The following is a 16,798-nucleotide window of genomic DNA, read 5'->3' on the forward strand; positions in this document are numbered from 1 at the left end:
GAATGCCCACACCTGTGGGAGGGAGAGGAGACTGGACCCTCTGCAGCTGCTATGTATGGGGCTTAGACTTTGTGTGGCACAGCAGGGTACCAGGTATGGAGAGCAGTTATCACTGAAGGCTTGCTCAGTGCCAAGTGCTGGGCCAAGTGCTAGACAATTGCCTTTTATTTATTTAATTTTGTTTTTTTGAGACAGAGTCTTACTCTGTCTCCCAGGCTGGAGTGCAGTGGCATGATCTCGGCTTACTACAGGCTCGACCTCCTCGGGTTCAGGTGATCCTCTTACCTCAGACTCCTAAGTAGCTGGGACCACAGGCAGGTATCACCGTGCCTTTCCAATTTTTGTATTTTTGTAAACAGGGTTTTGCCATGTTGCCCAAGCTGGTCTCAAACTCCTGGTCTCCAGCCATTCACCCACCTCGGCCTCCCAAATTGCTGGGGTTATAGGCATGAGCCACCATGCCCAGCCTGATATTGCCTTTTAAATTCTTGCAACGGTGCAACGAAGTGGATGTCCTTATTATCTCTTTTGTAAAAGAAGGGGCAAGGCTCAGAGAGGTCAAGTAATGCTCAAGGTTACAGAGCTGGTGAATGCAGAACCCGCCTTGTGCTGGCCTGCCTGCTGGCCGCAGTGAAGGGGTGCTATGACCTGTCCCTCAGTCCTCATAGGCTTTGGCACTGTTTGTAGGTCTGGAATCGGCCGCGAGTTTCTCTGCTCCTCTGGCTCCCCTATGCCGTTTGTCAACCAGTGCATCCACATTCACTCCATTCCCTTCTGGGGCCGGGCAGGGGAAATGCCAAGGGCAGGGGCAGTGAGGGTCCCTCCTGCACAGCAGCTCACAGTGACACAGGCACAGTGGTCCCTGCTCAGCCAGAACCAGGTGATCTGAGCAACCCCGTGCCATCCAAAACCACCAGGAGAGAACACCCATTCGTGGGCAGCTCCACTCCCTTGTTTCTGCCAGGGAGGGCATTGGGCAGAGCTCAGCCCTGACTTTGAGAAAGTGTGAACTTAAAAAACAGCTACTCTCCAGGGAAGAGAGGGTCATTCTTTTTACAAAAGTTTTATCTGCAGAATATAAGTGACAGAGTGGGCCAGAGAGCACCAGGGGCTACAGCTGGTAACTTGCTGGGTTGGGCAGGCAAGAGAGGTTGAATCAGGGCATTCTTCATCCATTCATTCTCTCATTCGTTCATTTATTCATTGAACAATATTGACTGAGCAACTCATATATCTCAGGCACTTTCTATTAGGTTGGTGCAAAAGTAATTGCTGGTGATTGCAAAAGTAATTGCACCAACATAATGGATTTGGAAGGCAGGATACATCAGTAAATAAAGCAACCCAATCCTCATTCTCCAGGAAGTATCCCGTGTGTGTGTGTGTGTGTGTGTGTGTTTGTGTACCTGCGTGTGTGCACACGTCCTGCATTTGCATGGCTGTGTGTGCCTGGGCATGCAAGAGCATGAATTTCCTGGAAGAGAAAGGAGACCCCGGGCAGGAACAGGAGCAGGGCTGGGCCTCCGTTTCAGCCCTGGCCCGCAGACCCTGCCAGCAGCTTCTGCTGAGAGAGGAGCTTTGAAAAATCCTCTGTTCTCCAGAAAGCCCTCCTTGGCACAGCCGACCTCCCTTCTGCCTGCTCTTCCTATCTTAGGGGCTGCGACTGCTACCCAGGCTCAGTCTGGGTCACTGTCAGGACTTGCTACTGGGCCAAGGTCAGCAGAAACACCCACCCAGGGCTTTAGGTGAGGCCAGGCTGGTGCCACGGGGAGGCTCCCTTTTATTGCTCACCCAGCCACTTGCTGAAAAATTAATTTGCACGTGAATCACATTTATTGAGACCTTCTGGATCAGATAACAGATGCAGACCAGCCTGTTCTGCAAGGCCATCCAGAGAAGAAATCCTAAAAAATTCAGTGGACAAAGGGATGTCTGCTGGCCGAGGCTCGCTCCTAGATCAAGCCCCTCCCTCGAGGTGTGCTTGTGTGTATTTGGAAGGCTCCCCTGGCATCAGAGGCTCCAGGCTCCATCCTGCAAGGGCTCCTGGAGCGGAGGCTGGGCCGTGCAGCCGGGCACTCCTGACCGGCTCTCTGGATTGGTTCTCCTGTAGCCCCTCGGAAGCAACCAGGAGCCGGCCCTCCCCTCCCTGGCCATCTGCTTGAAGCATCTGGTGATCAGGTGCAAGCCCCACACCGGAGCATTCAAGCTGAAATGTGCAGTCACCTTGCCACCCACACTCGCTTTTGTTACGCAGTCAGGCTGCCCCTCTTTGTGTCGGGGAGAACAGTTTGGGGATGGAAATCCGACTGCTGGCACTGGGAATTCACCATGGCTGAGCCGAGATCCTGCAGGCCGAGAGGCTGGCCCAGTCTCCAGACCCGGCTGTCCCCTCCCACCAGGGTCCATGGACATGTTTCCAGCAAACGGGTTGGCTTTCCAGAGCAGGGAGAAGATTGCTCATGAATATCTTCTTTACCCCGCTGGGTCCAGCAGGTCTCAGATATTTGGATCCTGCCGTAAAGGAGAAATGCTTGTCAGTTTTATGCCTCCACCATTACTTAGGAAGGAAAGGGTGGGTTACTCCCAGTGCTACTGCTGGCCTGGACTGCTGGCCTAGACTGATCGATGGCTCTTCAAGGGGTGATTCCCTGGGTTACCAGTGACGGGGGATTGGGAGAAGGCTCAGGACCTCCTGAGGCCGACTGCTTCTGCGCTAACCCAAGCATCTTGGAGGGCAACGTGGGTGTCTGTATTGTTGAAAACATTCTGTTCTTCAGCTTTAATAAGCACCCATCAGAGAGCATTCGAGGATTAATATGGGGGAGTTTTCATCACCAGAGAGTCCATTTCATTTTCTGAGCCACTGACGACTCAGCTGAGAGCTGCGGACTCACTGCACCAAGAGGTACTTTTGTTTGATTTTCAGTCTTATAAAACACGGCCCCTCGTGCCACCTCCCCAAACCACTATAGGCCTGTCCTCACAGCTGCCAGAGCCCATAGGCATTACATTTAGCGTTCTTCTCCTGGTGGGGGTTCAAGGTAAAGATCTCACAGAGGACAGAATGGGACCGCATTTGAAACTATTAACTGTGAGTAATAGTTCACTGGAAGCAGTCTCTTTGAGTTTGGGTTTTAGTAGCTCTGTGTGACCTTAAAGATGAAAGTGATGTCCTACTATGTGCTGGGGACGCATTTTCTGTTCTTTCTACAATAGCCATGGTCATTACTCTAGAATGTTGTTACATGAAGAAACACCAAGAAATGTGTCTGTAAAAACCAGAAGTCCAGCCAGGTGAGGTGGCTCACACTTGTAATCCCAACACTTTGGGAGGCCAAGGTGGGAGGATCACCTGAGGTCTGGAGTTCGAGATCATTCTGTCCAACATGGCGAAACCCCATCTCTACTAAAAATACAAAAATTAGCCGGGCATGGTGGCAGGTGCCTGTAATCCCAGCTACTCAGGAGGCTGAGGCAGGAGAATCGCTTGAACCTGGGAGGTGGAGGTTGCAGTGAGGTGAGATCACGACATTGCACTCCAGCCTAGGCAACAGAGCGAGAATCCATCTCAAAACCAACCAACCAACCAACCAACCAGAAGTCCTGACTAGGCCCCAATCTCTGTCTCTACCTCTCCCAGTGTTAATTGTGACAAGCAGTTTGATGTTGCTTAAGTCACTGCTGGCTGAAATTAGTGAGAGATTTTATTCTTGAGAGACACAGAGAAAATAGAAAGAAGTCAAAATCCCTGACTGACTCCATTAGTTCATCTCAATCCCAAGGTGTCTTCTTTAAATGATCTGGAAGATTGAATTCATGGGTATGGACAATTAAAGGGTGGAGAGAGGAGGAAGAGGGCTGTGGATTACAGATTCTAGATGGTCCATGACATGCCTGCTTGTGAGAGTTCTACCAGCCAAGCCCTTTTCAATAAGATGATCAAAGAGGAAGAACTTATCTTTTAAATTTTTGGAAACTCTCAGCATTCCATAATTGATCCACTTCCTTAGTGGAAAAATAGAACAGCCAAAAGTCTTCAATCTTAGATACTAGAATGAAAGCTAAGGTTGTTCACAGGTATAGAAGAAGCTGATTGTGGTATCAGATGGAATCTAGCTATCAAACGCTTCCACAGGAATAGATAGCTCAGGATGTCAATATTCAATTGTATTTATTCTTATTTTTATTGTGTATTGACAAATTCTAGTTTTATATAATTATAAGGTACAAAGAGGAGTTATGGTTTTAAATACAACGTGGGAAGATTGAATTAAGCTGATTAACATATCCCGTCACCTCAAATATTTAACTTTTTTTATAAGAATATTACAAATTTACTCTCCGGTAATACTGAAATGTAACAAACTCAACTGTTAGCTATATTTGCCATGTAATGCAATTGATCTAAACAAAAATTCAAATGTGTTCCTCCTATTGAACTGAGGCTTCAACTTCTGGTAACCACCATTCTGCTCTCTGCTTCTATGAGATCAATTGCTTCAGAGTCCACATTTAAGTGAGAACACCCAGTATTTGTCTTTCTGTGTTTGGCATATATCACTTCATATAATGTTCCCCAATTCCATCCAGATTGTCACAAATTATATTAGATTTTATTTTTATTTGATTTTTAAATTTTTTTAATTTTTTAATTTTTTTGTAGAGATGGGGTCTCACTATGTTGCCTAGGCTGGTCTTGAACTCCTAGGCTCATTCAATTCTCCTGCCTCGGCCTCCCAAAATGCAGGGGTTACAGGCATGAGCCATTACACCTGGCCAATATTAGATTTTAAACACCCCCTAAGGATCTTTAATTTTAAAGATGTCATCTTTTTCTTTTCTTCTTTTAATCAGCACATCAGTGTAACATGTGGTGCTATTTCCCTCATGAAACATTGCCTGTACTAAGCATGTGCCTGAAGTGACACTGCCCCTGCCCCCACCTCCGTCGTACCCCTTCCCAGGAGCTCAGGCTGCAGGAAGGTCGTTTCCATTGCATCCCTGTGCTAGCTGGGCAGACCATCCCTACTGGCATTAAAGACCCAAATGTCTTTCTCTCCCGCCTCTTGGTGGAGCATGAAGACAAGGTCCCATTGGCTTAAGGCGCGGTGCTGGCTTTCTCCGATTGTTGTGCCGTAAGTTAGCAGGATAAGTTTGACAGTAATTTAATTTTCATTGACAAATGCTGTCATAATATTGAGAACAAAGTGATATATTGTATCAACAATAGTGGTCGACGCTCAGCCAGTCATATGGACTGGGCGAGCACCATATGGTTCTTCTAAGCTCGACTTGGAAAGCTCTGGCTAAGAACTTGACAAGCTTAAGATACCAGTCAGGAAAAATGATTACCCTTGAGAAGTTCCTGCCATGCCTCCAGTCTCTGAATTTCCTAGAAAAAAGGAGGGAGTGCTTCCTGGGTACCAGCCAGGGTCCACCATACCCCTGGTCGGAGCAGTCCCTCAAGGGCACCTCGGAAGGAGTGTGTCCCCCACGCACCGGGGCCAGCCACAGCCAAGCAGATTCTCTGCTGACAGCCGGCATAATCGAAAGTCCTGAGATGATAAAACACCATTGATTTCCTGTTGGTTTGTGTTTGTTCCTGGCTGTGGTCCTCTCCACTTAATGCCGGTGAATGTTGCATCCACGCGTGTGAATGAGGCCAGGACTGAAGTCTGGCCCATGTTACAAACTCACACAATCCAACCAGAAAGGGGACGGGATTTTCATTTCGGGAGTGCAGCTCGTTATGGCTGCATCTCCAGACCCCCTTCTGAGCCAGTCAGAGCCAGAGCCATGAGTAGATTACATGTCAGTCTTTGTGTGCCTGGGTACGTGTGTGTCTGACTAAACTCTTAGCCAAAATCTCAGCTAGATGATTTGACCAAAAGTGTCACCACTTTCAAAAGCAGTCTCCATTTGTTCTGCTTTTCTAACACTCAGCTTATTTTAATTCTGGTTACTGTACATAGAAAAAACAACCGATGAGCAAAGTTACAAACAGGATGGGAGAGAAGAAAGCTGGGTGTGTGTGTGTGTGTGTATGCGCGTGCCCCACACGCACATGTTTAGGGACACACCATATCCCCATGCACATTCGGCTGGTGTCCTTGTCTGGTTTGCCAAACGTTCAGGCACCTTCCATTCTCTGAAGGATTCCCATCCCAAACAACGCTAAGTAAAGAAACAGGCATATGGCGTGGATTGGAGATGGTGCAGTGTTGGCACAGCCCTTCTGCTGTGGTGAACAGGTATCTGGAAAAGATGACAGTCCACTTCTGCTCTTTTTGGAGTTTATCATTTATTTGGATTTTGTGGTTGTTGCTTTGTGTTCATTATTAACTTAACAAAGAGAGGGAGAGTGTGCAATCCACAGAACTGGGCACTGGTACAACTGCTCTCCAAGATGGCTCCCTGCCTGAGCGAGGGCTGTCCTTCTTCAAGGCACTCTCTTGTCCCACCCTGTGTGGATCCTCGGCTCCCAGGCACTCTGGCCAGGAGCAAGGGCTGCCTGCAAGGTGCAGGGGGAGCATCTAAGTGCAGAAGGTTCTCTGGAGGCCCCAAGAGCTCCTGGGTGTGGCTGGGGGTGTCCTTGGTCTTGAAAGAGAGTGTTGACTTGAAAAAGCAGGGCAGATTGGAGGAGCAGCTGCCCTCCTTGTGGATGGCATCCGTTGGTGGCTGTGTAAAGAGGAGTTCCGGACTGCCTCCCATTACCATTTCATTACACGACAGCAGACCCATACACAGATCCATACGCTGCCTCTTGGATGGGGTTTCCAAACACAGCAGGACACTGAGGAGAGCGCTTACCTCCTCTCCTGCCTGCTGGAAACCCAGCTCCCTGCCATGTGGCGCTTTCTGAGCTGTGGCTGCAGGCTCTCCCCGGGTACTCCAGCTGATGGGTGCCCCCAGAGGATGAGTGGGCCGCCGGAGAGCTGTGCAAGGTGCCAGTGGCTGCAACGTTTTCCAGAAGGGTCTCTGGAGAGAATGTGTCAGGAAAACACCCAGCCAAAGGATGTTTTCTCTCCCAGGTACCTCTGGGCTTTGGAATCTTGCCTGGTGGGGCCCGGGTGTGGCGTGTCATCCCTTCACAATGGTGGTCAGCCATGAGACATGGTGACCACCTAACAGGAGCTGGCTTTTCTTATCTAGGCCGGACTCACCAGCATTTTAATGATGAGGGAAATGAGATAACCAGGTCCTACGCAGACAGGAAAAGAGAGGGTCATTGGCCCTATCTGCTGATTCCAGGATGGGTGATCATCTCCCCCATGGCAATGTGGGGGAAGGGATTGGGGACCGGATGCGTGTCCTGGCTCCACTGTGGCTGAGCAAAGATTCCCATCCTCATGAGGCCCTTGTCTCTTCATGGATAAAAGAAAAATATTGCTTGTGAAAAAATGATGATTTCCCATGTTCTTCAAGTAAGAGGCTCCCTCCTTCCTTCCTGGGGATTTATCATCTTTATGTTTAAAGAGAAAAGTCCACAGGGTGGAAGCACAAAACGTTATTCTTTCTGTCTGTTTAAACCCATTTTGCGATGTTGGATTTCCCCCACCCATTTCGGGTGAGATCTAGGCAAGGTCCCACAATATTTTTGGACACTCTGGAATAACGCAGGGTCTTTATGTGCCTTTGAGTCATAAAAGAGCCTCATTTTGGTCACGGAAGCACATGTTTCAATGTCATACTCCTAACTCCAAGCTTCATGTAGAGTGGGATCATTTTCTGGACCTGGCTGCAGCCTGTTGCGGGCCTGGGGACGGGGGCAGGCCTTGTCTTCTCTGGTCCCTGGCCTCATGTTTTCCTTTCTCCTATGCGTTCTGGCTACCCTGGTTTCGAACAGAGTCCGCAGAAGAAGTCAGGGCTGGAAACACAGCCACGACAGTTGTTTTTCTCCTGGGCTGGATCCTTTCTGGAGTTCTTTGGGCTCTCCCACATCTCTAGGATTCTGTCACCTACAGTTTGGGCATGTTGCCTCTGGCTGGCTGCTGGCTGCTAGCCCTTCAGCAGTGAACATCCAGTGTCTTCCTGGTGAGTTGTTTCATCCTTTTAGGCAGCCTCTTGGGCAAAGTCCTTGACAGCATTTTTATGCAGAGGGTCCTTCCATAGTGACCCACATCTGGACCTTGGGAAATATTCTTCATGTCTTCCAACAAACTGAAACTGGAACCTTTCCCCATACAGGCCTCTTTTCAACCCACCCTAAGAGCAGTCTCTAGCCTTTCCACTTTGGCATAGCTGGGCATCATGTCCTACTGACACCAAGGGACATGGAACAGGTTCTCTTTGAGAGTCCATCAACTGGGATTGAAGTGAAGGAAGCAACTTCTGTCCATCCCCTGTGGAAGGAGGGCTGGTAATAACATCACACCCACCAACTCTTTCCAAAGAACTCTTCTATTTTGCAACTCTCTGCCTTTTCAAATTATATCCTTCTATAGACTCAAACTGGGTCTTGGCATGAGGTTGAGGACACTTGTTGGCCAGTCTTCATTCTCAATTTGGATAAAGCAAGCATTCATCCTTTACACTTTGTGGTCAGACTTTTGGAGTTTCCATCTAAAGAGTAACAAAAGCACATATTTTAACATCCTTCTACCCTTGATGATCACATAGCTCTTCTTCCAATCCAAACCCAAATCTTTTTCTAGAGCATCATTCCTTTTTTCTCTTTTGAGATACTTGGCGAGAGTAGAGTTTATTAGAAAATAGCCCTTCTGGTACATAAACATTGATTGAGCTAGTTGCTTCTCACCTTGCTTTTCTGAGAAAGACTGTGTCTTTTTTTTTATAGCAAGGGTTAGACAAAGGCAGCAAGGTATTTCGAGGGTTTTTTTGCAAAGCTGGTGTTATGTAGACAAAATAGATTGCCTCTGTACTTTGTCTTTTGCTCTGCTGTTGGATGTTTGGGACATCACAGCACAACCCAAACATCCTTGTGGCTTACTCATGGACCACCCAGAAGTAGTCCATGCAAGCCCTGAAAACTCTTTCCTGAATGTTCCAGTCTGCATCAAACAACCTGGTATCAGCTCCAGATCTGTTGTGTTGACACTGCTTCTGGTCTCTGGGAAACACTAAGGTCAAACTTGATGAAAGGGCAGAAAGCCAGGCCAGGGTGGCTGGTCTTTCTCAACCCAGACCTCTGATCCATTTTAGTATGTCTCTTCCATCAGTCGTAAGGACTTTTAAGGTCTTAACATCTCACACTGCTGTGTTAGTCTGTTCTAGATTTGCTATAAGTACCTAAGACTGGGTAATTTATAATGAAAAGAGGTTGAATTGGCTCACAGTCCTGCAGGCTGTACAGGAAGCATGATGTTGCATCTGCTCAGCTTCTGGGGAGGCCTCAGGAAACTTACAGTCATGGTGGAAGGTGAAGTGGGAGCCAGCACTTCACATGGCCTGAGCAGGAGGAAGCGTGAGGGGGGGAAGTGCTATACACTTTTAAACAACCAGATCTCAGGAGAACTTACTCACTGTCACAAAAACATTACCAAGGCAGGTAGTGCTAAAAACCATTCATGAGAAATCTTCCCCCACGATCTAGTGACTTCCCACCAGGCCCCACCTCCAACATTTTACAATTCTCTACATCAGATTTGGGTGGGGACAGAGACCCAAACCATATCAACTGTTTAGTCTTCTGACTCACTGGGGAGAATTTGTCTGGGCTTCTGAGGGGATTGTAAGGTAGTCATGGGCCAGATTAGCACAAGAGCAAAACTTTATATATCTTTGCAGTCAAGAACAGGACACATTGCTGTATTATGCAAATGGAATCTTCTTCCAGCTAACTCTTTCTTGAAGTATTTCAAAACTGTCTAGCTCTGAATTTCAGATATTGTACTCTTAGTCTCACAATTTCCAGTTGATTTCTTTTGGCAATTCCCATTTTCTACCTAAACTCCTTATCTTGTCATCTATTTTCTTAAATATATCAGGTATAGTTATTCTAAAGTCTGTAACTCTAGAACTCAATATTTGGATCTTCGGTAGGCCTGATTACATTAGCTGTTGCCTGATTTTCTGTCCTTGTTTTTACTCATTTGGTCGTATTTCCTGGTGTTCCTGGTAATTTTTATCAAATGTCAGACATGGCGTATACAAATTTTAGAGATGCCTTTTGACTGTATGAGAACTGCCAAACAGGAATGTAATGTGAACCACCCACGTCATTTAAATTTTGTAGTAGCAACATTAAATAAGCATGAATACATAGTTAACTATTTTTAAGAACGTATTTTGTTGTATTTAACCTGGTGTACCCAGAGTATTATCATTTGAGCAGGTAACCAATATAAAGAGTATTCGTGGGACATTTTACGTGTCTTTTTTGTACTAAGTCTTGGAAATCCAGTGAGTGTTTTACTCTCATAGCACTTCTCAATTCTGACAAAGCCCCATCCCAAGTTCCCAGTAGCCACATGGCCGTCCGCTACCCTGGCGGACAGCACAGCTCTGGATGGTGTTATCTTCCTCTAGGGAGGATTTACTTTTGTTTCCAGTAGGCCATTAGACTTGCGGAAGATCACCTTAAGTCAATCAGAAATTGAGCAGATTTTAAGGATTTATTTCTTATCTGTTCTTACTCCTTATTCTGCCCCTTTAGGGGTAACAAATAAGTGTGCGGGGTGCTTATCAGGAACTTCTGCCTTACAAAGCCCTAGATTCTGGTGTTTATCTTCTTGGTCCCTTGGACTACGGATGTCTCTGCTTTGCTTCTCAGCATCTCATTGGCTGCCATTTGTAAGTTCACAACTGTCTCAAGGGGAAAAGCAAAGTCAAAAGCAAGCCCAGCATTCTGTGCTCCTTCCTTTTTAGAATCTTGACCTGTCAAGTCTTGGCTCCTTTGATAACTCTATTACACCTTGAAATTATTTATATACACACATACTGGCCAGGTGCTGTGGCTCACGCCTGTAATTCCAGCACTTTGGGAGGCCAAGATGGGCAGATCACCTGAGGTCAGGAGTTTGAGACCAGCCTGGCTAACATGGTGAAACCTCCATCCCTACCAAAAAATACAAAAATTAGCTGGGCGTGGTGGCACGTGCCTGTAGTCCCAGCTACTTGGGAGGCTGAGGTGGAAGGATCGCTTGAATCCGGGAGGCAGAGGTTGCAGTGAGCCAAGATCACGCCACTGCATTCCAGCCTGGGCAACAGAGTGAGACCCTGTCTCAAGAAAAAAAAAATTGGTTATATACACACAAATACGCACCACTGTTTTTTTCATGCAGCTTTTCTAGTTGTGCTCAATAAGACAGTTGATTTGTTACAGGCTCTTTTACTATAGCCAGAAGTAGAAGTAAAATAACGTCTTAAATAACTAAAACCAGATTTTCCTCCCCTGTTTGGCAATCAGCACTGTTTCAGCCTTTGAGAGAAAACTTATTTCTTTACTTCTGACTCAGCACACCAAAATCTCTGGGGAAGAAGATTATCTCCCCAGTTCTAAGGACTGGCAAATTGAGGTATCGTAAGATTGTGCCTCGCAAGAGTCAGGCCCAAGATCCTCCAGGCTTCTCCCTGCACCGTCTTACCAGCCTGCATGGCAGGGAGGTTTGCTGACCTGGTGTTTGTACTGGTAGCTCCTGAATATCTCTCTGTTGCAGGCACAGGCACTCCATATCCTATATGAAGTGGTAGCAGTGGCCATCATTCCAGGCAAGCTTACAGTTTCACAGAGATCAGAGGCACATTCAAAGGACACTCATTTCTTATGCAGCATTTACTAAGATGTTGTCTTATACCAGACCTGGGCTAGGGCCTCGTGTCAGCAGCAGAATACCGTCATTCACAGCCCTGCTGTTGGGGAGCACGTCTCCTGGGGCACATCCTGGTTTGGTATGAAGGCCCTGTCTGGGACATAGACACAGAATGCTGTGGACACATGAAAACCCTATGCAGCTGTACACATTCTCACCTGCGTAAGTCTCTAGTTCAGCTTCAGTATCGCTTAGTTATCTCTGGATCAGCAGCTAAGACCTTATAATATTTCAAATATAAAATATTTAAATAAAACATTTTACCATGTTCATGAGATAAAATCTTTAGCATTAATAGAAATTTTACTTTTTCACAAAAAATGGAAGTTAACTGAAACTTACTTTTAATATACTACATTTAACCCAATCTGTTTTGCTTCTCAAAAAAGAAATCAACCTGTGTTTTCTTGAAAGAAAAGCAAATTCTATTTTTTTCTGTTCTGATTATTTAAAAAATAGAAAAAACTCCCAGACATTGCTTACTGCATGAAGAATGCCACAGTTTTAGTTTATCTCCTTTCAGCTTTCTTCCTGTGCCTAGCTTTTATGGGATTGTAATCTTACTGTCATATGATTTCTGCATGTCATATACATGTAATATATATGTGTAGTATGAAATTTTTTCTCGTTATTAAAACGTATATGTATAAATGTATGGCTACACTAAAATATCATTATATAGTTATTTACCCTATTGTTGAATATGTCGACTGTTTCCAATGTTTTTATTATTACAAATATAATACAGGGAATGTCTTTGAACATAAAGGCAGCTCCTCTTATTCCCCCTTCACCCTCATGCTTTAGAGTATTTCTCTAGGGAAGACCACCAGAAATGGAATTACTGCATCAAAGCAATGAAATATTTATATCCTTTTTCACTTAATTTTAAAACTCAGATTTACTCCTCAATGGGAAGTCACTTCCCGCCAAATCTCAAATCCAAGACAGGAATTAGGGGCTTCTCTTGGCCGGGATGTAATGCCTGTCCCAAGATGAGGAGACCTAGAGGATGGCAGTAGAGTGGGGCAAGTCCTTGAAGGTGTTTGAGGGGTTGGTTGTGGATGGAAAAGCGACTCTGATTGCAAAGCCAAGGATAATAGTACGAGCCAAAGGAAAGCCTATTTAATGAGATTGGTCATGCACTTGCAGGAAAATCTTTTGAGAAAAAAGCACAGCAAAGTTTGCGGGACCACCTCCCTCTGCAATGGCTGTGTTGATGGGGGCCATTGCTGATATGGCGTGGGTGTTGGATTTTGGGAACCGAATCCTATTTTAGATGCATTGTGAGCTGAATCCTATTTTAGATTGACTCATGTAAGGAACCCCGTGGTGACTCTATAAATCAGAAAGTTCGTTTGCATTGCAAATCGCCCTTTCCTAAGTAATCTTCAGCTCCTTAATTTTACAAATTGTATATTGGAAATCTTTTATTTCTGTATATTGGTTGTTGCAAAGTACACTTGGAGGACACTTGGGGCCTATTTCAACCAGGGGGTTTGAGGGTCTTGTTGCAGGAAAGTTCTTCTAGTCAATCCTTCCCTGGGGGTTGACAGTCTGTCCTCCATCTCTGGTGGACAGCTGATGGCATTTGCCTTCCAGGTTAAGCCCCAGTGAGAAAGTCACTGCCAGGACCCTCAAGTTGAAGGAGGAATGGACCTCAAAAGCTTCAGAGGAGACTGAAATGTGTTGGCTGATTAGAAGTTAGAAGGTCAGAGAGACTAGAGAAAACTCAAGACGTGAGCTGAGCCTCGGGCTGTCATTACGGAGAGGAGGCTGAAGTTTCAGAAGGAAATTCTGATCATCAGAAGTGCCTGCAGGAGGTCCTCGACTCTAGCAACAGATTAGATCCCACTGAGAAAGGAGAGACTGTTGTGCTGCAGACCGGTTGTCCAGATGGGTTTCAGGAGATGATGCAAAGGCTTTGTCTGAGGGTGAGATGGATGAGTCAGTCAGTGCCTTCTTTGAGTGGATCAAATATCGGTAGACTTGGATCTCTTTGTCCTGAGCACCTGAGTGAAAAAGGCTGTGTGGGGGGTGAGAGCCCAGCTCCCTGAGGGACACAACTGAGGTGTCTGTCTAACAATGGCCTCAGCACTGAGGCTTTCTTTTAGCCTTTTATGTCAACACCAAAAGTCATGGAGCTGGGCCTTAGAAACATTGTTCAAAAGTCATATCTTAAGTTATGACCTGTCTTGAAGTATTTATAACTGATTGGATTTCATAAGTAAAGCCAGATTTGCATAAATTAATAAAATATTTCACCAGGTAGCATCATTTCCCAAGTTATTGGGGATCCTGTGGTGGGGGACGGGTGCTTCTTCTCCTGCTGGGTTCATGAATCTATCCTTTCCACTGGGACTGTGTCCTTCATCCCAGCCTTGGCTGCTGAAAACTGTGCTAAAATGTCACTGAACTTTGCAAGTTACTGAATTTGCTGGGGTATTACTTAAATCTCCAAACCTAATTGGAGGTGGATGTGAGAGAAACACACTAAGACCCACACTCGACTTGGGAAGATTTGGAAAGAGTCCCATGATGTCACGTCCGTGCTGGGGCTTGGTGGAAAATTTATACAAGTATCAGTAATTATTTAACAATCACCTTGTCCTAAACTTTTATACCATTTATACAGTGTTTAATTTACATTGATTTCTTCATTTTACATGTAGTAATTAATTTTGTCTTACTGACAGATGATTCTCAATGACTGATTTCAAGACATATTCCGGACAGGTACTTTTTAACGCTTCGTTTTGCTTCAAAAAGCCTTATTCTACTCTGGGGTTCTGCCAGCTATCGCAAAGCAATTTCTGGAGGGGGGGTTTTGGGGCACCAACCTGTGTGGAAGCAGGGAGGTGGGAGGTGAGTTTTCACATACATTGTATGTTCACTTAGGGTAGCTTTGGGTGGAAGATTGGGAGTTGCATTGGGGGTGGGGCGCTTAAATCTCCCCCAGTTAACCCTTTTTTCCTCTTAGTGAATATTGCTTTAGGCCATGCTTGAGTGAACTCCAGGGTATTAGAAAAAGATTTCTTTGCTTTAGAAAGCAAAGTATAAATTCCCAAATTCAATTTGAATCAAAAATCGGGGGGAAGTGATAGAATGAACCAAATTGAAAGGCAAACATTTTTTGTTATTGATTTCACGTTTCGATCTCTGTTACATGTGTTGTAAATGTCATCTGTCCGAAGGTGAAAGCTTCAGAGACAAGTGTTTAAAATGGCAGTGGAGCCACAGATAACAAGTGAGCTCTATGGTTTAACTTTACTTGTTCAAGAAGTGCTTGTCCACTTCAGTTGTCCCTGGGAGATGTTGGAAGAGGGATCTGAAGTCGAAACACAGTGGGGTGCATTTTGATCTGCTATGCTTAGCTGTTTCTCTTTATATGTATATTTTTAAAAATTTCCTCCTTCCTTTCATTCTTAGTTTGTAATCTCTAAGCATGAGTTCATAGCTATTTGGTTTAAAGTATGTACATCTCCAGAGTTAAAATGGAGAGAAAGCCTATAGTGGACATTTCTTTCTCTTTTTTTTTATTATTCTTTAAGTTTTAGGGTACATGTGCACAACATGCAGGTTAGTTACATATGTATACATGTGCCATGCTGGTGTGCTGCACCCAGTAACTCGTCATTTAGCATTAGGTATATCTCCCAATGCTATCCCTCCCCCCTCCTCCCACCCCACAACAGGCCTCGGTGTGTGATGTTCCCCTTCCTGTGTCCATGTGTTCTCATTGTTCAATTCCCACCTATGAGTGAGAACATGCGGTGTTTGGTTTTTTGTCCTTGCGATAGTTTGCTGAAAGTGATGGTTTCCAGCTTCATCCATGTCCTTACAAAAGACATGAACTCATCCTTTTTTATGGCTGCACAATATTCCATGGTGTATATGTGCCACTTTTTCTTAATCCAGCCTTTTATTTGTTGGACATTTGGGTTGGTTCCAAGTCTTTGCTATTGTGAATAGTGCCGCAATAAACATACATGTGCATGTGTTTTTATAGCAGTGTGATTTATAATCCTTTGGGTATATACCCAGTAATGGGATGGCTGGGTCAAATGGTATTTCTAGTTCTAGATCCCTGAGGAATCGCCACACTGACTTCCACAATGGTTGAACTAGTTTACAGTCCCACCAACAGTGTAAAAGTGTTCCTATTTCTCCAAATCTTCTCCAGCACGTGTTGTTTCCTGACTTTTTAATGATTGTCATTCTAACTGGTGTGAGATGGTATCTTATTGTGGTTTTGATTTGCATTTCTCTGATGGCCAGTGATGTTGAGCATTTTTTCATGTGTCTTTTGGCTGCATAAATGTCTTCTTTTGAGAAGTGTCTGTTCATATCCTTTGCCCACTTTTTGATGGGGTTGTTTGTTTTTTTCTTGTAAATTTGTTGGAGTTCATTGTAGATTCTGGATATTAGCCCTTTGTCAGGTGAGTAGATTGCAAAAATTTTCTCCCATTCTGTAGGTTGCCTGTTCACTCTGATGGTAGTTTCTTTTGCTGTGCAGAAGCTCTTTAGTCTAATTAGATCCCATTTGTCAATTCTGGCTTTTGCTGCCATTGCTTTTGGTGGCATTTCTTTAAAAAAATTTTTTTTGGGGGAATCAATGCCTTGGTGCCTTAGCATCACAGGATATGACTATTATAGGACACTCCTGTTATTATTAATGAGGAGGACATGTATCCTTCATTTTGCAACTTTTCATCCTCAGTGACCTTTTAAATATGGAAACTGTTGAAGTCACATTTTAATATTAATGAATGATGTAAAAGGTAAATGAAGTTCAAATTATTCTAATACTCGCATGTTAGGATCTGTGTCTATATCCATATCTTCTCCATAGGCTTGTCATAACTTTATAAGTGTCAAAGGGATTTGAGTGCGAAGCCCCACAGATGAGGGCCATCTGCTAGTGGCTGCAGCCCACTTAGTGGATGGCGCCACCCTGCAGCAGGGAGCTTCCCATCTAGACACATATCTTCTGATGCTTTCGGTCATTATTCTGACCTAGACATTCA

The 16,798-nt window shown here is 45.0% G+C and overlaps 1 protein-coding gene across 19 annotated transcripts in view; it reads left to right on the forward strand.

Moving 5' to 3' along the window:
* ZNF536 (zinc finger protein 536) overlaps positions 1-16,798 on the forward strand; it is a 489,498-nt gene that overhangs the window by 404,949 nt on the left and 67,751 nt on the right. Inside the window, exon 6 of one of the 19 annotated variants that reach the window (XM_055103803.2) lies at positions 14,468-14,507. The exons of the other annotated variants lie outside the window; for them this stretch is intronic. Coding sequence (XP_054959778.2) covers positions 14,468-14,481 — 14 coding nt within the window. The 3' untranslated portion in view covers positions 14,482-14,507. The remainder of the gene's footprint in view (positions 1-14,467; positions 14,508-16,798) is intronic. 19 annotated transcript variants of the gene reach the window in all.

Source organism: Pan paniscus, chromosome 20 (assembly GCF_029289425.2).
Source record: "Pan paniscus chromosome 20, NHGRI_mPanPan1-v2.0_pri, whole genome shotgun sequence".
Taxonomy (NCBI): Eukaryota; Metazoa; Chordata; class Mammalia; order Primates; family Hominidae; genus Pan; species Pan paniscus.